This window comes from Prenolepis imparis, unplaced genomic scaffold (assembly GCF_030444845.1).
Source record: "Prenolepis imparis isolate NDT839.2.m4 unplaced genomic scaffold, iyPreImpa1.0 SCAF_14, whole genome shotgun sequence".
In the NCBI taxonomy this organism is placed as follows: Eukaryota; Metazoa; Arthropoda; class Insecta; order Hymenoptera; family Formicidae; genus Prenolepis; species Prenolepis imparis.
The window spans coordinates 7,194,145-7,213,701 of NW_028141172.1; the positions used below are offsets into that span (position 1 = coordinate 7,194,145).

At 30.7% G+C, this 19,557-nt stretch overlaps 1 protein-coding gene across 1 annotated transcript in view; it reads right to left on the reverse strand.

Annotated features, from left to right (window-relative positions):
• Positions 1 to 19,557, reverse strand: part of Irsp53 (Insulin receptor substrate 53 kDa) — a 110,831-nt gene that overhangs the window by 87,859 nt on the left and 3,415 nt on the right. Inside the window, exon 2 of the mRNA XM_083054362.1 lies at positions 11,432 to 11,639. Coding sequence (XP_082910488.1) covers positions 11,432 to 11,476 — 45 coding nt within the window. The 5' untranslated portion in view covers positions 11,477 to 11,639. The remainder of the gene's footprint in view (positions 1 to 11,431; positions 11,640 to 19,557) is intronic.

Consider the following 19,557-nt stretch of genomic DNA (forward strand, 5'->3'; position numbering starts at 1 on the left):
CATACAAGTCCCCAAGTAAATGTTATTTTTTTTTTTTTGTCAAATTCATCGTTAATTCTTTCGCAATGTCTCGCTTAGATAACCTTGAAATCATTGTGAATGCTTCGTGAATTGTAATGTTAAACTGTACATAACCTTAAAATGTAGATGAAGATGAAATATACAAGGTGATTCATTTTAATCTTAACAGGCAAATATCTCGAAAAATACGAAAAAATGTTTCATACAAAAGTCGTAGGATTTGACCTCAAGGTCAAAGTCAAGGTCACCATCAGATGTCCCCCTCAAAATCCTACAACTTTTGTATGAAACATTTTTTCGTATCTCCCATATTTTTCGATATTTGTCTGTTAAGATTAAAATGAATCACCCTGTATATGTAAATATATATCGTATATTGAAATGTATATAACCTTGAAATGGAGAGAAAGATAAAATAAAAATTATTTTTTAATTTTTCAATTCTCCAAATTGGATCTGATTAATCGTACAAAACCGAAATTGCAAATATTCGCGAATCTCCAATTGACTGTAAGCACAAAGTGCTCGCGACTTTGATGATTTATAGGACTTTAAATGGTCACGAGCATTTTCGAATTAGAAAGCATTGTTCAAAGTTGAAAATGTTCGAAGTTGGAACCTGTCGTTTGGCGCGAGAAGCGATACGGAATTGTATAGAGCGCGGAATGCGAATGATCGCGCAGAACGACGAGAAAGTCGCTTTCGCTCGGCCACTCGAGAAGAGATCAGCAAGCAACTTCTCGTGGTGAATTGCGATTAAAACGAGGCCTCGCGCGATACGCAGGGCCGCACTTTCTACGACATGCCGCGATCCTAAGTACCTATCCCCTTTACATAGTGATGTACAAAGAAGCGATATATTGCGAAACTTTCAACGAACGGAAGCTTCATTTCTCGATCTGCGTTTTCATGTTCCGAGTGAAAATTTAAACTTTTAAACGCATGCAAAGTTCTAAGGATTTAAAACTTTTCGATGACTAAAGTCGCAAAGTTCTAAAATTACAATTAATTTTTCTAGTTGCAAATTACATATTTTTCCTTACAAACAACTATATGTGTTTTTTTTTCCAATTGATTCTTTTTTATTTTCTGCATAAAAGTATTAAGGCTCCTGGGTGCTCACCGCGGCCATATTGGAATCGTGACGTCAGAGGCGAGAAATAACACGTTAAGATTTCTTAGATGTTATTTCTAAATAAAAACATATTTGCATAAAATAACACTTAAGATCTCTTTAATACACTTCTAAAAAACGTCGAAAACTATTCTTTTCCCTTGACAGTCAATCAACAACCGTAAAATGATCGAGATATCAGACTTTGACATGCGGAATGACTGCGCATGTGCAAAGACCAGACAGACTGGACCTCATAATATTACATTTTACAGCTGTTGATTGATTATAAAGGGAAAAGGATAGTTTTCGGCGTTTTTTAGAAGTGTATTAAAGAGATCTTAAGTGTTATTTAATGCAAATATGTTTTTATTTAGAAATGGCATCTAAGAAATCTCAACGTGTTATTTCTCGCCTCTGACGTCACGATTCCGACATGGTCGACGAGGTACCAGGAGCCTTAAGGTAAAATCATCGAAAAATGAAATGTAAAATTATGTCAAACTTAAGTATAAACTATCTCATTTTTTGGTCATCTTACATTTATAACTTTTTAAATATTACGAGGAATCGATTTATAAAAAAATTAAAATAGTTCCATTTAATAAAACATAAATGACCTTCAAATGACCTTGAAAATCGCGCATTTGGAAAAAGTAGCGCCAACTTTTTTCTCTCCTCCTATTTCAACTTATATTAAAATTATGAATAAATTTTTATTTTAAATTTTCTATTTTTTTATTTTGAACTTCAGGATTACAAGAAGTTCTGATGATTCAAAAAGAATCTTGCACGTTTGAAAGATCCAATTTCTGAACATTTAAATTGCTTTGTGAAATTCAAAGTATCATGGATCTGATGGTCACTGAACGTAAGAGAATTCAGGCATGCAAATGGCCAGGCTTAAGAGATCGTTCGAAATGTTCCAAGACTTGGGAAATCAATCGGAATGTCTATTGCCTATGGCGCGCCTGTAACGAAGGAAATAACATCGACCAGTCAGAATAAGGCAATATCGTCGAATTGGAAACTGCTGTATAGACTACTATCGCAAGCGAAGTCGGTTACGTCCGATTTGTTGCGGGGTGAACAATCTCTCGTTACAGCTTTATGTCCGCGTGATTACACATCCGCGACTATATATACAATACAGACTGTATCGTGAAAGCAGCCGGACATCTTTAATTATAAACTTTCTAACAATAAGCGTCAAACGCGCGGAGAAGCCACATCGCGTTGCGAAACGCTATTTAGTTTTCCATGGAAAATACTTTTCGACGTAACTGCAAATTTGTTTCACCTAACAATTCGCTCATAACAGAGATAGTATATCATTCGAGAGAATTTCGAATATAAATCAAGTCTGCAAATAAAATTTTATATATGAATGAATAATTACACTATTCAACAAAAAATTACTTTTTTTCGAACACCGGAACGAGACTAGTCGTTTCTTATAGGTTTTTGGACGCTAAATCGAGTTTAGCGTCCAAAAACTAACGAATCCGGTTTCCAAATTGCTCCATCACGTCACAATTTTGAGAAAGTTGCAAAAAAAGAGCTATTTTCACGAAATTTGTCATATTATAGCTACAATATGTGACGTGCTGGGAAAATTGTATTGCAATCAAAATAAAGTATGTTGTTAGGACTTTCAGCATCTAAAAACTATAAGAAACGACTAATTTTGTTCCGGTTAATTTTTTTTGTTGAACAGTGTTATAAGTATGTAATATTATATACTTAATTATTATAATTATATTTAATAAATTCATTTAATAAATTCTAATATAAAATATATTATATATTATATTATATAATATAATTTATTTATATAATATAATATATGATATATGATATGTATTATATAATATATGATATATAATATATAAATATATATTATATAATATAACATATATGATATAATATATATTTATATAATTAATATATATTTATATATTATATAATGTAATATAATATGTCATAATATATATATAATGTATTATATAAAAATTCTTTATATTTTTCATTAAGACCAAAAAGCATGATTAATGTTTTTTGTGTTAAAAATAACTCATCATTCCCTGAGTTATTTCTTGGTTACTTCAATTTGCTCGATTGACCTTCCCGCGATCGTAAACAGTTACTCCTATATGACTGCCCATTACGTTTTTTCTCTACTGTGAGATACTGAGGTTTTATCTCGATCATCCGCCGTTCCTCCTTTCACCGAACGTTATTACAGTTATGGTTGCAGATTTCAGAGCTTTGCAACCGTGTTAAGCAGTATTTCATCTCTTATGCAAAATTGAAATTATCTTCAAATTTTTCAGTAATATTTGTGCAAATAGACGCTTTTGTCGTATGTCACATTATAATTTAATAAAATTAATAATTCATCCATTCATTATATAACACGAATATATCACTCATTTATTAATTTAGTAATAATAACATGTGTGTAATCGATAATAATAATTTTATTAGCTCAACGATAGTAATATTCAAGCGAAATCTCCATATTATTCTGTGATAATATATTATATTAATAATTCACCATGTATATACATTATATTGCGCCACAATTTAAACATTATTAACGGCTGTTCGAGTTTAAGCATAATTTTCCGCGGGGAAATATAAATATAAATAAAGCATCAATTTTCTTTTTTGGGTAATCCATGCATTTTCTCGAAAAAAAACTTTATACATATCTCGTTTCTTTTTTTTCTTCCGGCGCTTCCATAAACAGGATGTTTTTTTAACTGTCAATTGGAAAAGAACGGCAATGTCGAACGACCATTGTTGGATTTACTGCATTTTCGCTTTCACCGCCTTCGTGATCCGCGAGACCGCGTATTTTCACTGTGCAGTAAAATTATTACGATCCGATCTTTAAAGCGTGACTCTCGCGTATCGGTTGACTGTGCAATTCTTTCACGATATATCCTCAACGTTTCAGAACTTGCAATCTTAAAACGATTATTTTTTTAATAAACAAAAACAATTTTTTACTTATGCTTTAAAATTAAAATTTCGTAAAATTTAATTTAACTAGGCAAGAATTATTAATTATAAATATATTTATTATTAGTTTTCTATGTGTTTTAAATACATATAGTATATGTGTATATATTCAATATTATAGAATTATAATAAAAAATTTTATTTACTTAATAAGATTAAATTAATTAAATTTTATAAGACAGTCTATATACATAAAGATAATCTTTGTTTATTAAAAAAATATTTGTCGTTTTAAGATTGCAAATTCTAGAAAATTGGAAACATAATGTGAACACATAGCGTTGAAAGAGAAAAAATAATATTTTTATTATTATATAGATATATTTTATTAATATATCAATAACACCCTGTACATTTTCTTCTATCGGATAAAATCTCTTTCATCGCTTTTTTCATTTTTCATAAAAATATATTTATTAATATCTCTTTATTAATATATCTTAGAAAAAGAAAATAATAACAAACAACCTATATAAAAGCAGCCATAATCAACCCATAAAGATAAAAGTTTATTCCGTTAAGGCTCCTGCATACTCACTGCAGCCATCTTGAATTGATGACGTCAGAAGCGAGAAAATATACCATGAAAATTCTTGCGACTTACGCTAAAATAAAAATGTTTTTCAATAAAATAGGGTTTGTAACCGATAGAACCGACTTGTAAAATATACCGAAAACTCTCCTTTTGTTTGGGTAAGCAATAAATAACATTGTATATGTCGAATTGAATTGAGCCTAATCAAGGACGAAAACCAGCTGTTTGACAGGTATCGAAATGAAATAAATATTTGCTTTTACATATTAAATTATAACAAAATAAGAGTCTTCGGTATATTTTAACACTATAACAATTACTTTAAAAATAGAAACACTGCACTAAAATGATAAATAACGCTGTAAGTCGCAAGAATAATTTATGTCATTTTCACGCTTAATAGTTTATAGTTTTGCCAAATGTGGCGCTGTCGTACAAATTTTACGGACTTGGCAATCGAGTATGCAGGAGCCTTAAAGAAGCTATGATTTGAAAAATTCGCGTCGGAAAATTCATGTTTTCGTTTAAAACGTGACCTCGCAATGGAGATTTTCTGTGAAAAAAATCATAATTCCGCCATTTTTCTCCGCCGTTGGTTCGTGTTCTCCTATTGGTCGGCCGCGAAATTACCGAATGCACACGTGCGCTTCTGCAGAAATGGATGTTTTCCTGGCTTCAGGAATCTCGTATGAATATTTATAAGCGACCATCTCGACCTGGGCGCGGTGGATGGAATCTACATTCCTCCTCTCCCAGCTTCTCCCTTCGTCTCTTCCCCGTCGCCCCTCTATCTCACCCCCTCGCTCGCATGACAAACTTCTTTCCTTCTCTCTTCATAATCTCCTTCCGTCTCTCTCTTTCTCTGGTTTGATTAGTCATAAAATCGTAGTATATTTTCTTACCAAAGTACCCTTGAATCGAGAAAGTAAGGCTTCGGGAGAGGGGAGTAAGAGGGGAAATTCTAAAGATTCTACAAAATCTCTCGAAGTCGAATAATTTATACCATTAATGTCGTGTCGAATTTTAATTCGTCTGACAAACTTGACCTTTGAAATATTTTATCTATCCTCGGATACAAGTTTGACGAGATTATATTATATATATCTTGTATTATGTAGTATCTTAGAAAATAGCAGAGAAAAAAATGTCAATTTTATTCTTGTCCATAATTTTGTGCAAAATCGACATTTATTGCAATCTCTAACAATTTATATGTGTATGCATCGTGTTTCTATCACAAAAAAAATTTTTATTTTAAGAATTTCCTACTTAGTTTTAATATAATTTGTGTTAAAATAAGCGCCAAATCTTCGCACCTCCATCCCAAAAAAATTCTTATTTCTAATTACTAATTAAAATTAAATTCGTTATATTGAAAAATTGGATGAAAAATCTCCACGAAAATGGCCTTTTGCCAAAAATTTTGAAATTTCAATACATTAGAAAAAAATTAAAATTTTGCGAAACATCGATATCTCGAAAAATATCGATCGTAGCGCAACGTAGTTTGTGACATTCTTCTTCTCGGTAGAAAATCTATCAAACACTCCTATCAAATTGAAAGATCCCGAGAATGATATTCTTCCTAGGTGTTCAAATAAAAAAACGTAGAGAAAAGTATGCTAAATCGTACCGTTGATGAAATCATATCTCTACTGTATTTCTTAAACAGAGTTAAAATATTTTAAGGTGATAACGCTGTTGTATCGCAGTTAGCCTCATTCAAATGCCGCAATGTTTGTTTTCTTCTCAAACGATCCGTTGATAAGTGACGTTTATAAATTTAGTTTGTGTGATTTTCATGTAATATTCGGCATTCCATGCCTAAGCTAACACAATAAGAAAGATAAGCAATTAAACTTATTATTAAAGCATTTTTTTATTTTATTTAATGCTGTATATGGAAGCGTTGAAAAATTGACAAAATGTTTTCAGGTTATTTTTTTATTCACAAATTTGATAAAGCAATGGAAGTTCGGTGAAACGTACTACTAACTTTTTCCATATCGTACTGGTACGATTTACTAAATTTATTTTTACTTAGACATTAGTTTTTTTTCTTTATATTTAGATGGACAAAACTAAAGAAAATATCAAATTTTACAATTATATTGAGATAATATTTATTTATATTTTTGTGTGATACAAAAAGTATTTTTGTTAAATTTTTGAAGAGAGTTTTATGATTATAAATATGACATTCTTATAGATATGTTTTGTTGTTGCAGACTGAGAACTTTTGTAGAAAATAAATTCATTTTTGTTACGATTTTTTAATTTTATTGTTAGAGGTACAATTTAGCAAATCGTATTGTAAATTGTACCAAAGATTACTTTTTTTTAATTTTTAATTTACGATATGAAACAATGATAAATTTGTGTTATTATTTAGCGTAGGTACATCGTTGACAAAAGACTATAGTTTCAAATAAATAAAAAAATTTTGTCATTTCTTTGATAGTTTTATTGCAATTTTAATATTTACCTTAGAGAGAGTACAATTTAGCATACTTTCCCCTGTAACGTATAGGTTCAGGTATAACACAAGAGGCCATCTCCTCGCTTCGCGGCGTTTTCTAGAACCAATCCCGACTCGTCACGCGGTCGCGCATTTTGCCTAGGCGCGTCACGCGTTTTTATTGCAATATTTACATTCTGATTTCGCCCGTCGACGCACGGCATTTTATCCCGATGCAAAACAGAAAGCGCGCCGGGGCGACCAGCGAAATATTTACCCTCCAATTCGGACATGTAATAACTCCGGATATTTCACAGTCCGCACTCCCCCCTCCCCTCCCCCTCTCTCTTCCCCGACAGTCCGTTTATGCAGTCCGATTATGCCCCCTTCTCTCCTCCCCCCTCGTACCCTCTCTGTTTGATTTCCACCGGAATATTTTACGTTTACGTCGATGACATCCTCTCTTGCGCGGTGTTTTTCGATAAATCGACCGAGCAACGAGTGTTAAGAGAAAAAAAAACGAGTCGTTAAATATTTGTATGCAAATTTGCATGTTTGAGTTGCATTGACACATTTTTTTTTTATGTAGGAAAAACACACCGTGAACACGTGTGTATATAAATCTTGAATAGATAAAAAGAAACAAAGAGAGAGTATTATGAATGTATGTGGTAAGTGAAGCTTTCAAAATATTTACGTTTCATTTATTTGGTGTTTCGGTATTTTTATTGCCGCTCCACGCAAACACATACACGCATACATACAAACACAGTTTCGAGCTATCGATAACATATAGAAAAAATTTCACGATTCTAAAGTGACCATATCGAATTCGCTCAGATCGACCAGATCGTGTCAAATTTCCCCTTCCCCCCTTCCCCCCCGAAACGGTCGTAAAATTTCGAGAACGTTATTTCTTTTTTTGCACGATGGAATCGAAACGTTAAAGCGCAAATAATTTCATGATAAATCACCGTATTCGTTTTCCAATGCGAATTTCGCGTGCGATTGCACGATTTACGATTTATATTTTCAATGATCGAGCAATTTTTTCTTGTTTTTTTTTTGTTTGTTTGGTTTATCTCAACTTTGTGCATAGTATATACATATGTATATCGTAAAAAGCAAGAATTATCGTTTAAACATTCGCCCATAAATTAGGAAATGTGGGCAGCGACACAAAAATAAATCAAACTCGGAGGAAAAGGTTTGTTTTTTGCAAAAGAAACGTTGTTACGGTCGATGAACTTCGTCGTAACCACGCCTTGATTAATGCAAGAAATATTTAAATCACGTATCCATTCCGATTACATTAATGCATAATGCATGCTTCGAGGTAAATCGCGGCAATTCCTTAATAAATCGCGATGCTTTCAAAACATGGTAAATCCTATGAAATTAAATAATCATTTTCATAATTGCGAACGGAGAAGCACTTGACGCAGAAATTTTTCAAAAGTCTCTCTCTGCATTTATAATTTATAAAGTAAAATTTGTATATAATTTATTAATAAAAAATATATATATAATGTAGTTTTTATAAAATAAAAATAAGTATAATAATAGAGGATAGTTTTTATATATAAAGTGTAGTCATAAAATATATAGTTATAAAGTATAGTTTTTATACATAAAAAAATTATAATTATATAATACCTATATATAATTATAATTTTTTAATTATACAATTATAATTTATTATAACCTTTATTATGTATACAAGTTATGTATTATCATTCTTATTACATTACTTTATTATGTAAATTTATATTGTATATTATATTATATATTGTATATTTTTTGTATAGTATATTATAATATATAAATATTTTTTTTTATATATAAATATATATTATATATTCTATATTACATACAGGGGGTGTTCGAATAATAATATTAATATAAAATAAAAATAAGAATTATCATAATATAAATATTTTTTACCCGATTTCAATCAAAGGATGATTGCGTGTATTTCTTTAAACGATGATGATTTGCGTGTATTTCTTTAAACGTAAAACGTCTCTTAACTGAGTAGTCTCTGATCAGAGTAAATCACTTTCCTGGAGGAAAAGGAAAAAAAGGGAAAAAAAGGAAATCGCGATCGCGCGCCAGTTATTGCACCCTGTAAGCGCCACATTGCGACATGCTAATGAATTTTTTCCTCCGACGGCAGGAGAACGAAAAAAAAAGATTAATTCACCGCGGATGCCTCTCCATCTGGTAGAGGGGAACCGGAGGTAAAGGGAGATATTAAAAATTAATCCTCTCGGCCGTTAAGGACTCCAGGGTTGTTCCGGGGTGGCGACAAGTGGTCGTAATGGACGCTCTAATGAACATGCACAATGAGCACGGCCTCGTTAAGCCACGTGGATCGATCGATCATTAACACGTGGCCTCCTTTTTTTAACTATTAGGAACCAACGACAAGGGATGAAACGAGAGAAAGATGGACATAAAGTTTCATGTACCATAAAAATGGAGCGAAAGACAGTTTGTCCCTTCTTGAGGGCGATAAGTTTTCGCGACCTGGAGATTTGCGGAAAGTTCTATGATTGTGGAAGACTCTAGAGGGATTCCAGAGGTGTGCAAGTGAAGTCTCTGAATATTTCGGACAAGACTTTCTCAAGGGATTGCAAAGAATATATAGAAGTTTATCATAAGAGCATAAAGAAATAAAGAAGAAAGAGGACATTTTGTAGATGCGCAATACACAAAATAGAGGAAAATATGCTAAATCGTATCCCCTAAGGTAAATATTGAAATTGCAATAAAACTATCAAAGAAATGACATCTTTTTATTCATTTAAAACTATGGTTTTTTATCAAATATATATTAAACATTAACACAAATTTATCATTGTTTTATATCATAAATTAAAAATTTTTAAACAGTATTTGGTACAATTTACAATACGGTTTGCTAAATCGTTCCTCCAATATAATTAAAAAATTGTAACAAAAATAAAGTTTTATTTTCTACAAAAGTTTGCAGTCTGCAATGAAACATATCTATAAGAATGTCATATTTATAATTATAAATTCTCTTCAAAAATTTAACAGAAATATTTTTTGTATCACACAAAAAGATATAAAGAAATATCATCTCAATAAAAAAAAAATTATAAAATTTGATAATATTTTCTTCCGTCTAAATATGGGAAAAAGTTAGTAGTACGTTTTACCAAACTTCCATTGCTTTGTCTTTATCAATAATAAAATAATCTTAAAACATTTTGCCTTTTGTTCAACGCTTCCATATGCAGGATTAAATAAGAAAAAAAATGCTTTAATAATAAGTTTAATTGCTTATCTTTCTCAATATGATAACTTAGGCATGGGGTGCCGAATATTACATGAAAATCACACTGTGTCTGTGTGTGTACTATTTATTATATATACTATATTCTTCTATATACGCCTCTATATACTATATTATCGATTTTATAAAATTAATATATATTGAGTATGAAAAAAATGTGCGATTATAGAAGGACATTTAATGGCGGCGCTAGCGTCCTCTACATATTTCGATATAGGAACCGACGGCACGCGCTAAAGGGAGGGGAAGGGAGAGGGGGAAGGGTGCAATCTCCCCTATCGTGTAGATCGGAAGCCAATTAATATCCACCACGCATTCTACTCATCCCCCATTCCCCCTTTCGTACACCTGCTGAAACATAACTACCCGCGTCGTGATATACTCGCGCCATGGGGCTCGCTTGTCAGCGACGGGACCCCATAAACTACGGACCGTCGTGATAACCGGAGTTAATCGACGGTTATCTCGTTATCGCGACGCGATCTCCGCGAGATCGTAACGATGAGGCGTCGTCATTTCACCGTCGTGGCTTCACCGAGTACAGAATACCGAGTGCCGCGATAATTAACAGGCCGATGGCCTAATCACGAAGCTCTAATCTCTGTCGAATAATCTTTTTAAAAATGCCGATTTCGAACGCGATAACCGTCAGATTTATTTCATCGAATTTGAAAATAATCAATTATTATTAATAATAATATATAATAATTATTAATCTATTATAATTATTAATATTAAAATAATTATAATTTCTCTTCTCTGGGACAAAAATCCAAATACTTAATTCGGTTTGTTCTCTCGATTAATTATATAATTTGTAAGAAATTTTATTCCTATTGTTAATTCAGCTTCAAATTTGAATATCCTTTCTCTCTATTCAAATGATATTTCTTTGTTCATTGAATCGTTAATTAAATGTTAACTTCTCTGAAATCGAAAGGATAAATCACTCACCTTGTAAATCTCGTCGACGAGTCTGGTGAGCTCTTCGGTCTCCATGATGTGACCTCTTCTTAGATGAAAATTCTGTTTTTTTTTTCTTAACTTTGTGAGATGCTCATATTTTTCCGTCCTCTCGAGACCGGATCTCACGTGATCGCTCCGCTTTCCCGAACTCGATCCACTACACTCGATCACCCGGTTGATATATCGCGCTCCGAATCTGGAATACGAAGGAAATCAGAACAGAAAAAATTAGAATTGACTCACTAGAATTTGTTAAAATGAAAACATATGTAGATGCAGGAAAAAAGCATTTAATAAACTAATTTTGAAGTTTTTAAGTATCCTCATAATCATATTTTCTACATTAATATTTTAATACAATAAGTAATAATTAAGATATATAAAAAATATATAATATTATATACAGAGTGATTTTCACAGGATTTAAAATAAATGTACTAAGCAAAAGTTGTAGGATTTCGAAAGGAACATAATATCGTAACTTAGAATTGTCTTTGAATGGCGTTTTTTAAGATCGTTCTAGTTTTTTCAAGTGAAATCTTAATTATTTTTATATATCGATTCCACTCGCAATATATATGTATATGTACTAACAACTAATAAAGTAACAATAATAAATTTAAAAATTAATATTGCATCTTTATAAATTAAATAAATATATTTTACACTTATAACTAAAAAAAGAAGAATCCATAGAATCTTCAGATGTATGAAAAATCTTTAAACACATAGATTTATAAGTTCGCAGGTCTTTGACTTCACTGGTATTCCGCATCGAGTATCCACCCAACTATTTATCCGTTACTATGTTTTTTATGATAATAATCGCTAATAGAAAAGTGCATTCCTCGCTCGATTATATGATCAATCGACAGGAATGGCCGACTGGAATCTCGGAACGCCGCCGCTTAGGCTAAGCTCGAGCTAAGCATTACTCATACACAGACATCGAGAGAGGTCACAAGTACTTTCATTCCGCAAGGACACCCGGTATGCGCGAACGACTATACGAGAAAACACCGCATAACTTCGCCTGTAATGTGTTTCTCGACGCGGATCTACGGATCGCGCGTCGAAGTGGTTCACTGATTGCAGATCGAAAAACCAGATATAGTATAATACTATATATAGTAATATATTTCATATATATATATATATATATATATACACTCTTCAACAAAATTAACGCATATGTATTTTAAGTCAAAATTTCGCATAATTTCAAATAAGCATAACTCCGCTAAAAATGATCGTATTTAAAAAATTTATTTTTACTGTCAAGCTTGAAGTCTCTACTTTAAAAACCATTCGTCAGATTTTTAATTTATCCTCCTCCCCCGTACGCCACTGCTTCAAAAGTAAGGACGTGTTTTGTCTCTAAAAAATTGCGTACTTTGACGCACTCCACGGGGTGGAATAAATTTTTTTCGCAAACCTTATCATAACTATCGTAAAACATGGACTTTTTACTACAAATTTTAAAAAAAAGCAAAGTTCGTACGATTTTTTTTCGCGGAGTTATTACATATGAAAGTTACCCATACATTTTTTTCATTTACCACCAGCATTAGTATTACCCGACACGCACCACGAGATTGCTGGTTGGATTTGGCGCATAGTGTGTGTGTGTGTGTGTGTGTATGCGCCCACACGTGCATGCGTGCGTGTAAATTTGGGCTCAAATTCTTCAAACAACAATTAGACCATGCATTAATATGCGTGAACGTATAGAAGAAGTAATCTGAAGACGAGGCGGGAACACACAATTTTGAATGAGAACATTCCTACATTTCCCTCTCCTAACCATACGCACGCACGCATGCACACATATACACACACAGCAGAGAGGGTTTGGAGTCATAAAATGGAAAAAATGTATGGGTAACTTTCATATGTAATAACTCCGCGAAAAAAAATCGTACAAACTTTGCTTTTTTTTAAAAATTTGTAGTAAAAAGTCCACATTTTACGATAGTTATGCTATATAAGATTTGCGAAAAAAATTTATTCCACCCTGTGGAGTGCGTCAAAGTACGCAATTTTTTAGAGACAAAACACGTCCTTACTTTTGAAGCAGTAGCGTACAGGGGGGGAAGATAAATTAAAAATCTGACGAATGGTTTTTAAAGTAGAGACTTCAAGCTTGACAGTAAAAAAAAAATTTTTTTCAAATACGATCATTTTTAGCGGAGTTATGTTTATTTGAAATTATGCGAAATTTTGACTTAAAATACATATGCGTTAATTTTGTTGACGAGTGTATATATATATATATTATATATATATATATATATATATGTATAATTATATTATGACTATATATATTATGTATGATTATGTATATGATTATATTATTATTACTATATTATAGTTTACATTACATATACTATATATAACTATTACATATTACTATTTATAACTATTACTATACATAATAATACATATATTTATAGTAAATATGTATATATATATATTATATATTTTATATATACAATAATACATACCTATATATTTTTAATAGCAATATATTAGTATATGTGCAATTACAATAATAAAATTAATTAAATTAATTACCAATAAATTAGTAGTTGATTAATAGTTATTATAGTAATAGTAATTAAGAGTTATATTATGTTATTATAGTAATATCGTTATTACAGTAATATATTGTAATAGTTATTATATAGTAATATATAATCATATTATATGATAATAAAATTATTGTATAGTAATATAATTATTACATAGTAATATAGTTACTATAGTAATAGTTATAAGAGTAATATTATAGTAATAATAGTAATAATTATTATAGTAATAGTTATTAGAGTATTATAATAATAGTAATTAATAATAATAATAGTAGTTGATATAGTAATAGTAGTACAATAATAGTTATAACAATAGTAGTTAATTAAATAATAATTTAATAAGTATTTATTCTTCATGATAATGCAGTAAACGTCATTTAAAATTATTGCAAGTATTATTAACAATACAATTATTAACGTTAACAATACAATTCAATAGAATATATTACCTTTCGCGCGTGTGTCAGACATAATAATGAGAACCTTTAATCAATAATTTGTTGAAAAAAATCTCAACCCGTGGATCAAAGATACTTTGCAGACATAAAATTTATGACATTCCCTGAAATTCGTGTAATACAATTTACAGAAGACGCCTGTTTACCAAAGGGTTTACTAAACGTTTGCGAATAATTGCGAATTACGTCGATATAATGGCGGGAGCGATTGTGAGAGTGTCACTTGCGAAATAACGAAAGAGCAAACTGGCAATTGCAAACGAAATATCAATCGCGCAGCGACTCCGGCGCGTACATATGTGTAACATAATAGGCTCGTTTAATAATAAAGTGGCCGCTCTCGCGATTCACACCGTCGAGTTTGTGTGTGGGCGCGCTTAATTAATAAATTGACGTTTTCATAAATTAATCCGCGACTGTACAAAGTTCGCACAAGGACCGTTTACCGACTTTATCAATAATCCCGAGTGGTCCAAGTAATATTTGTTTAAATCCTCGCTATATATATTTTTTTAAATAATTTTTTAGTATTAATATTTTCTACAATAATATAAAAAATATAAAAATAATAATATATGTATACTAAAATAATAAATTTTATATAATAATTTTAATATTTTTCATTAAATTGTGTGAGATAGAATTGTGATAGAATTGATAGAATTGAGAGAGAAAATTTTAATTTTTAATCAATTAAACGATATCAAGTCATTTCTCGCAGTCGATTACAAATTTCGAAAATAAAAAACGAATAAAAGTTTCAAGATATACATATACATATAGTTGTATATGTATGTATGCACGTCTATATACATATATGATATACTATAGAGAGCGCTATCGAAATTATCAATCCATTCGAAATGTGTAATCAAACGATATCCATGATTCGATCAACGAAATGTTGCGCGTACCTGTGGAGGGAAGGGCACGGGAAGGGGAGGGCTCGTCTCGGATTTGTTAAATCATATCGATCGACGCATATGCGCAAACGATTCGATCGCGATCGTTAATACAGAGCGGAAGATTCGATTAAACGATGAAAGCGCCGCAAAATTCAACATGGCCTATCAAACTCCCTCCCTCTCTCTCTCTCTTTCTCTCTTTCTCTTGCACGCTCACGAATATTCGCTCGCCCGCGATTTTCGCCGACACAAGCTTCGCAAACGCTCGCTCACCCCGAAAGCTTTCAGGCGAATTAAATTCTCTCGAATCGTTTACGATAAAATGTTTCCCTTTAATCTCTCTAATCACCGACGCACTCGGCAAACTTGCGAATTCAACCGATGGACGACGGACTAGGAACGTTTTGAAGTATTCGATACTCCATGTTCGATCACTAATATTGAAGTCTCAGATGCCCGATTGTTCTAGGCGATGAAGGAGTAAACTCGACAATAAGAGAAATAAAATAAATAAATATATATAAATAATTATCGGTAAGTCAAAATAAAAAAAATCACAATTCATACATTATATACCTTATACATATACATTTCGTGAAAACGTATACTACAATAGAATAAAAATTAATCAGATAATAAGATAATAAAATGTAAATATAATAAAAATAAAATAAAAAATATATTTAAAAAAAGTATAATAATAAAAATATAATAAATATAATAAAATATAATAATAATATATAATAATAAATATAATAATAAATATAATAATAAAAATATAATAACAATTAATCAGATAAGATAATAAAATGTAAATATTATAGATATACATTCTTTAATTATTTATTATTATCGAGAATCACAAAATGCATCGACACGTACTTGTAAATTACATTAATTTAGTAATTGTAATTTAATTATAAATACAAATCGAATAGGAAATCAAAGATAGATTAATGAATGAAAACGTGTATATTCATGTGCGCCAAACACGATTTCTCTCTCGGCGTTAATTATTATTGTTCGTCGAAATCGTTCGTTCTCGAAACTCTCCTCTGTCAGGCCGAATAACGCGCTATCAATCACGTGCATCGACGATAGGTGCATTGAACTTACTTTCTTCGTTACGTAATACAGTATTGTTACATCATGCGCACACCGGCGTGAATATTTATTGTTTATTAGTGCACGGTCGACAACCCACACCCTCTCTCTCTCGCGCTCCCTCCTCCTCCTCCTGCTCTTTCTCCGAGATTAAATATTCCGAGCTTTCCCCGAGTTGACTTGTGTCGAAGCGATATTTACATAAGTTACGCGCGTCAGAAATGGAAGGGCGACAATGTCACGCGGGCTGCCATCACAACAACCTGACCTGCATTGGGTGCGAAAATTTTATGCAGAAAGGAGATTTTTAGAATTTTTGTCATCTTTTTTACCATCAATCTCTGAAATAATACAATATTCGAACGTAAGGTCTAAAATTTTTTCCCCTGACATCGCAAATAGGAAAATGTCATTTCTATTTAAAAAAAAAAGAACGGATCCCATTTAATTATATATCTAATACGCTTTTCAAACGATTCTCTTGATAAGAACTTTCTTGTGCTTTTTTACGAATCGGTGATTTTAAAATCTGGTCAGTCTATAATGTCCGAGTTAAAAAAAAAAGAAAAAAGAAAGAGAGAGAAAGAGAGAAGAAAATGCCTCCTCTTTCTTTCATCACGTCCAATTGAGCTAAATGATGGCTTAAATGAAAGTTTATGTCTAGTAGATTAACTCTAAAAATATTATGTTGACGCAAGCAAGCGTTTCAAAGAAATAAATGATCCAAAAAATCTTTTAGTAACAGATGATAACACTTAAAATCACAACAAATCAAACAAAAAAGTATAAAAAGCATTTGTTTGAACAAGCACATTTTAGTAAAATGTTTGAATGTTATTTTTGTTCGATTTGTAGAAATTTTAAGTAGTGTCATATGTTGCTAACGAATTTTTTGAATAGCTTATTTCTTTGAAACATTTGCTTGCCTCAATATAATACTTTTAAGGATTGCTTGTCATAAACTTCCATTTATAAGCCATCACTTAGCTGAATTGGAGGTTGTAAAAAAGAAGCTTTTTTAATGGAAATTTGATCACACTCTTTTAAGAAATCTAATATATAAATATATTGATTTATAAATATATTGATTGAGAAAGTTATTTTTTATTTTTCTTCTTATTCTCAGAGAGTTTTTATTATTAAAATATCAAATATAATATTTAATATTAATATTTAAATTTTCCACGACTCGACAGTCTAAGAGAAGACTCAACACGGGAATCGTCAAAAAAATATATATATCATCAGGATGTTCACACTTTCTGGAAAATCTTGGAAAACCTAGACTTCTCGAGGATTTCTTTTTTATCTAGAAAAATCAAAGAATTTTCGTAAAATTTTATTGACTCAAGAAATTTAAAAAAAAAATTTTTTTTTGATTGGCTATTGCAAATAGTTGACATTCTTCGGTTGTAATTTCTAATAATAAAAAAAATAAAAAAGTTAAAAATATTTATCTTAAATAAAATTAATTGAAAATTCTTTATTTTCCCTTTGTATGAGTAAAAAGCATTAGAAAATGCATACAATAAAGAAATTTATTTTAAAAAATTACATTTGAAAATTCTCTAATTTTACTTGGAACTTCGAACAAAAATACTTGCAAATTCGGGGAATTTTTTTTTAAACAAGATTTGTGAAAATGGACACTCTGATTATTAATTCCATATTCCTTCCGGTATATATTATGCACAAAAACATAATATATTAATACATTTGTAGCAATGACAAAATATATATGTAATATCGAGAGTAATTTTATTAGCGACGCGATAATCTTCTTCTTCTTCAAGGCCAGCGAGGCGCGAGGGGAAAAGTTTATGGGACTAGTTCCATAAACGAGATTCCACGAGCTGTAAATTGGTGTGAAAAAAAGCACACGCACCTCTCGAAAGCAGTCGTTTTATCTCTTTTTTTTTCTCTCGCGAGCTAAAACATCCTTGGCTTTCAAAGCCACCTTCTCCCCTCGCGCTCCACCATCCCGTTTCATCATCATTTCCTCCCTCTCTTACGTCGTAGCTTTAATTATCGCCTCAAAGGGTCCCGCCCCTTTGCTTTATTTATCCATCGATGACGTTCCCTTATCCTCCGCGCCGTCAAAGAAATTCTTATGGACGTTAATTAACCTCCGAACGCAAAAAAACGGGTGCAAAAACGAACGGGAGCGCCCATATTCATTGCGATAATGAGGAAGGAAACTATTCTTTGTCCCCTTTCATCGTATGACCCACCGTATTTCGCTCCCGACAAAGTAATAGTATCTTCATAGCTTCCATTTTAAATATACATATATCCTTAAAATAGAAGCATATATTCCTAAAATGAAGGCTATATCCCTATATGTAATTATATACATATGTAATTCCTAAAATAGAAGCTATGAAGATATAAAAAACTTTGTATGTAATTATATATATACAATACATCTGTAATTATATATGTAATTATCATATAGTAATTTATATATTTCAAATTAATTAATAAAAATATAATTTATAAAAATGTAATATACATACAAACACACAAATAAATTTGGAAAATGTAACATATTTATTCCTCTTAAAATATTAAATTATATTAAATTAATCTCATTAAAAGCATGAAAAGATGTATAAGAAATAATATTATACATAATTATATGTATAATTTTATATATATAATATATATATATGTGTGTGTGTAATTATCATATAATTTGTTTTAAATTAATTAATTAATTATTTATATTAATAAAAATGTATCATTTATGAAAATGTGTCATTAATGAAAAAGAAATATATAATATATATATCTAAGTGGAAATAAATTCGTAATATACATATATTGATTTATCTTAAAATATTAAATTATTTTTATCTAAAAGCATAAAAAATATATCAGAGAAATAATAAAAAAGTATTTTTAAATCGTGTGATTTATAACTTTATAAAAAAAATTTGGAAATATAACTTAATCTGTTTCTTTTCTCTAATTGGTAACAATAAAAAAGAAGCAAGAGATCAGTCATTAAATATTCTACTCATTACATTCTACTCATTAATCAATTTTAGAGTACA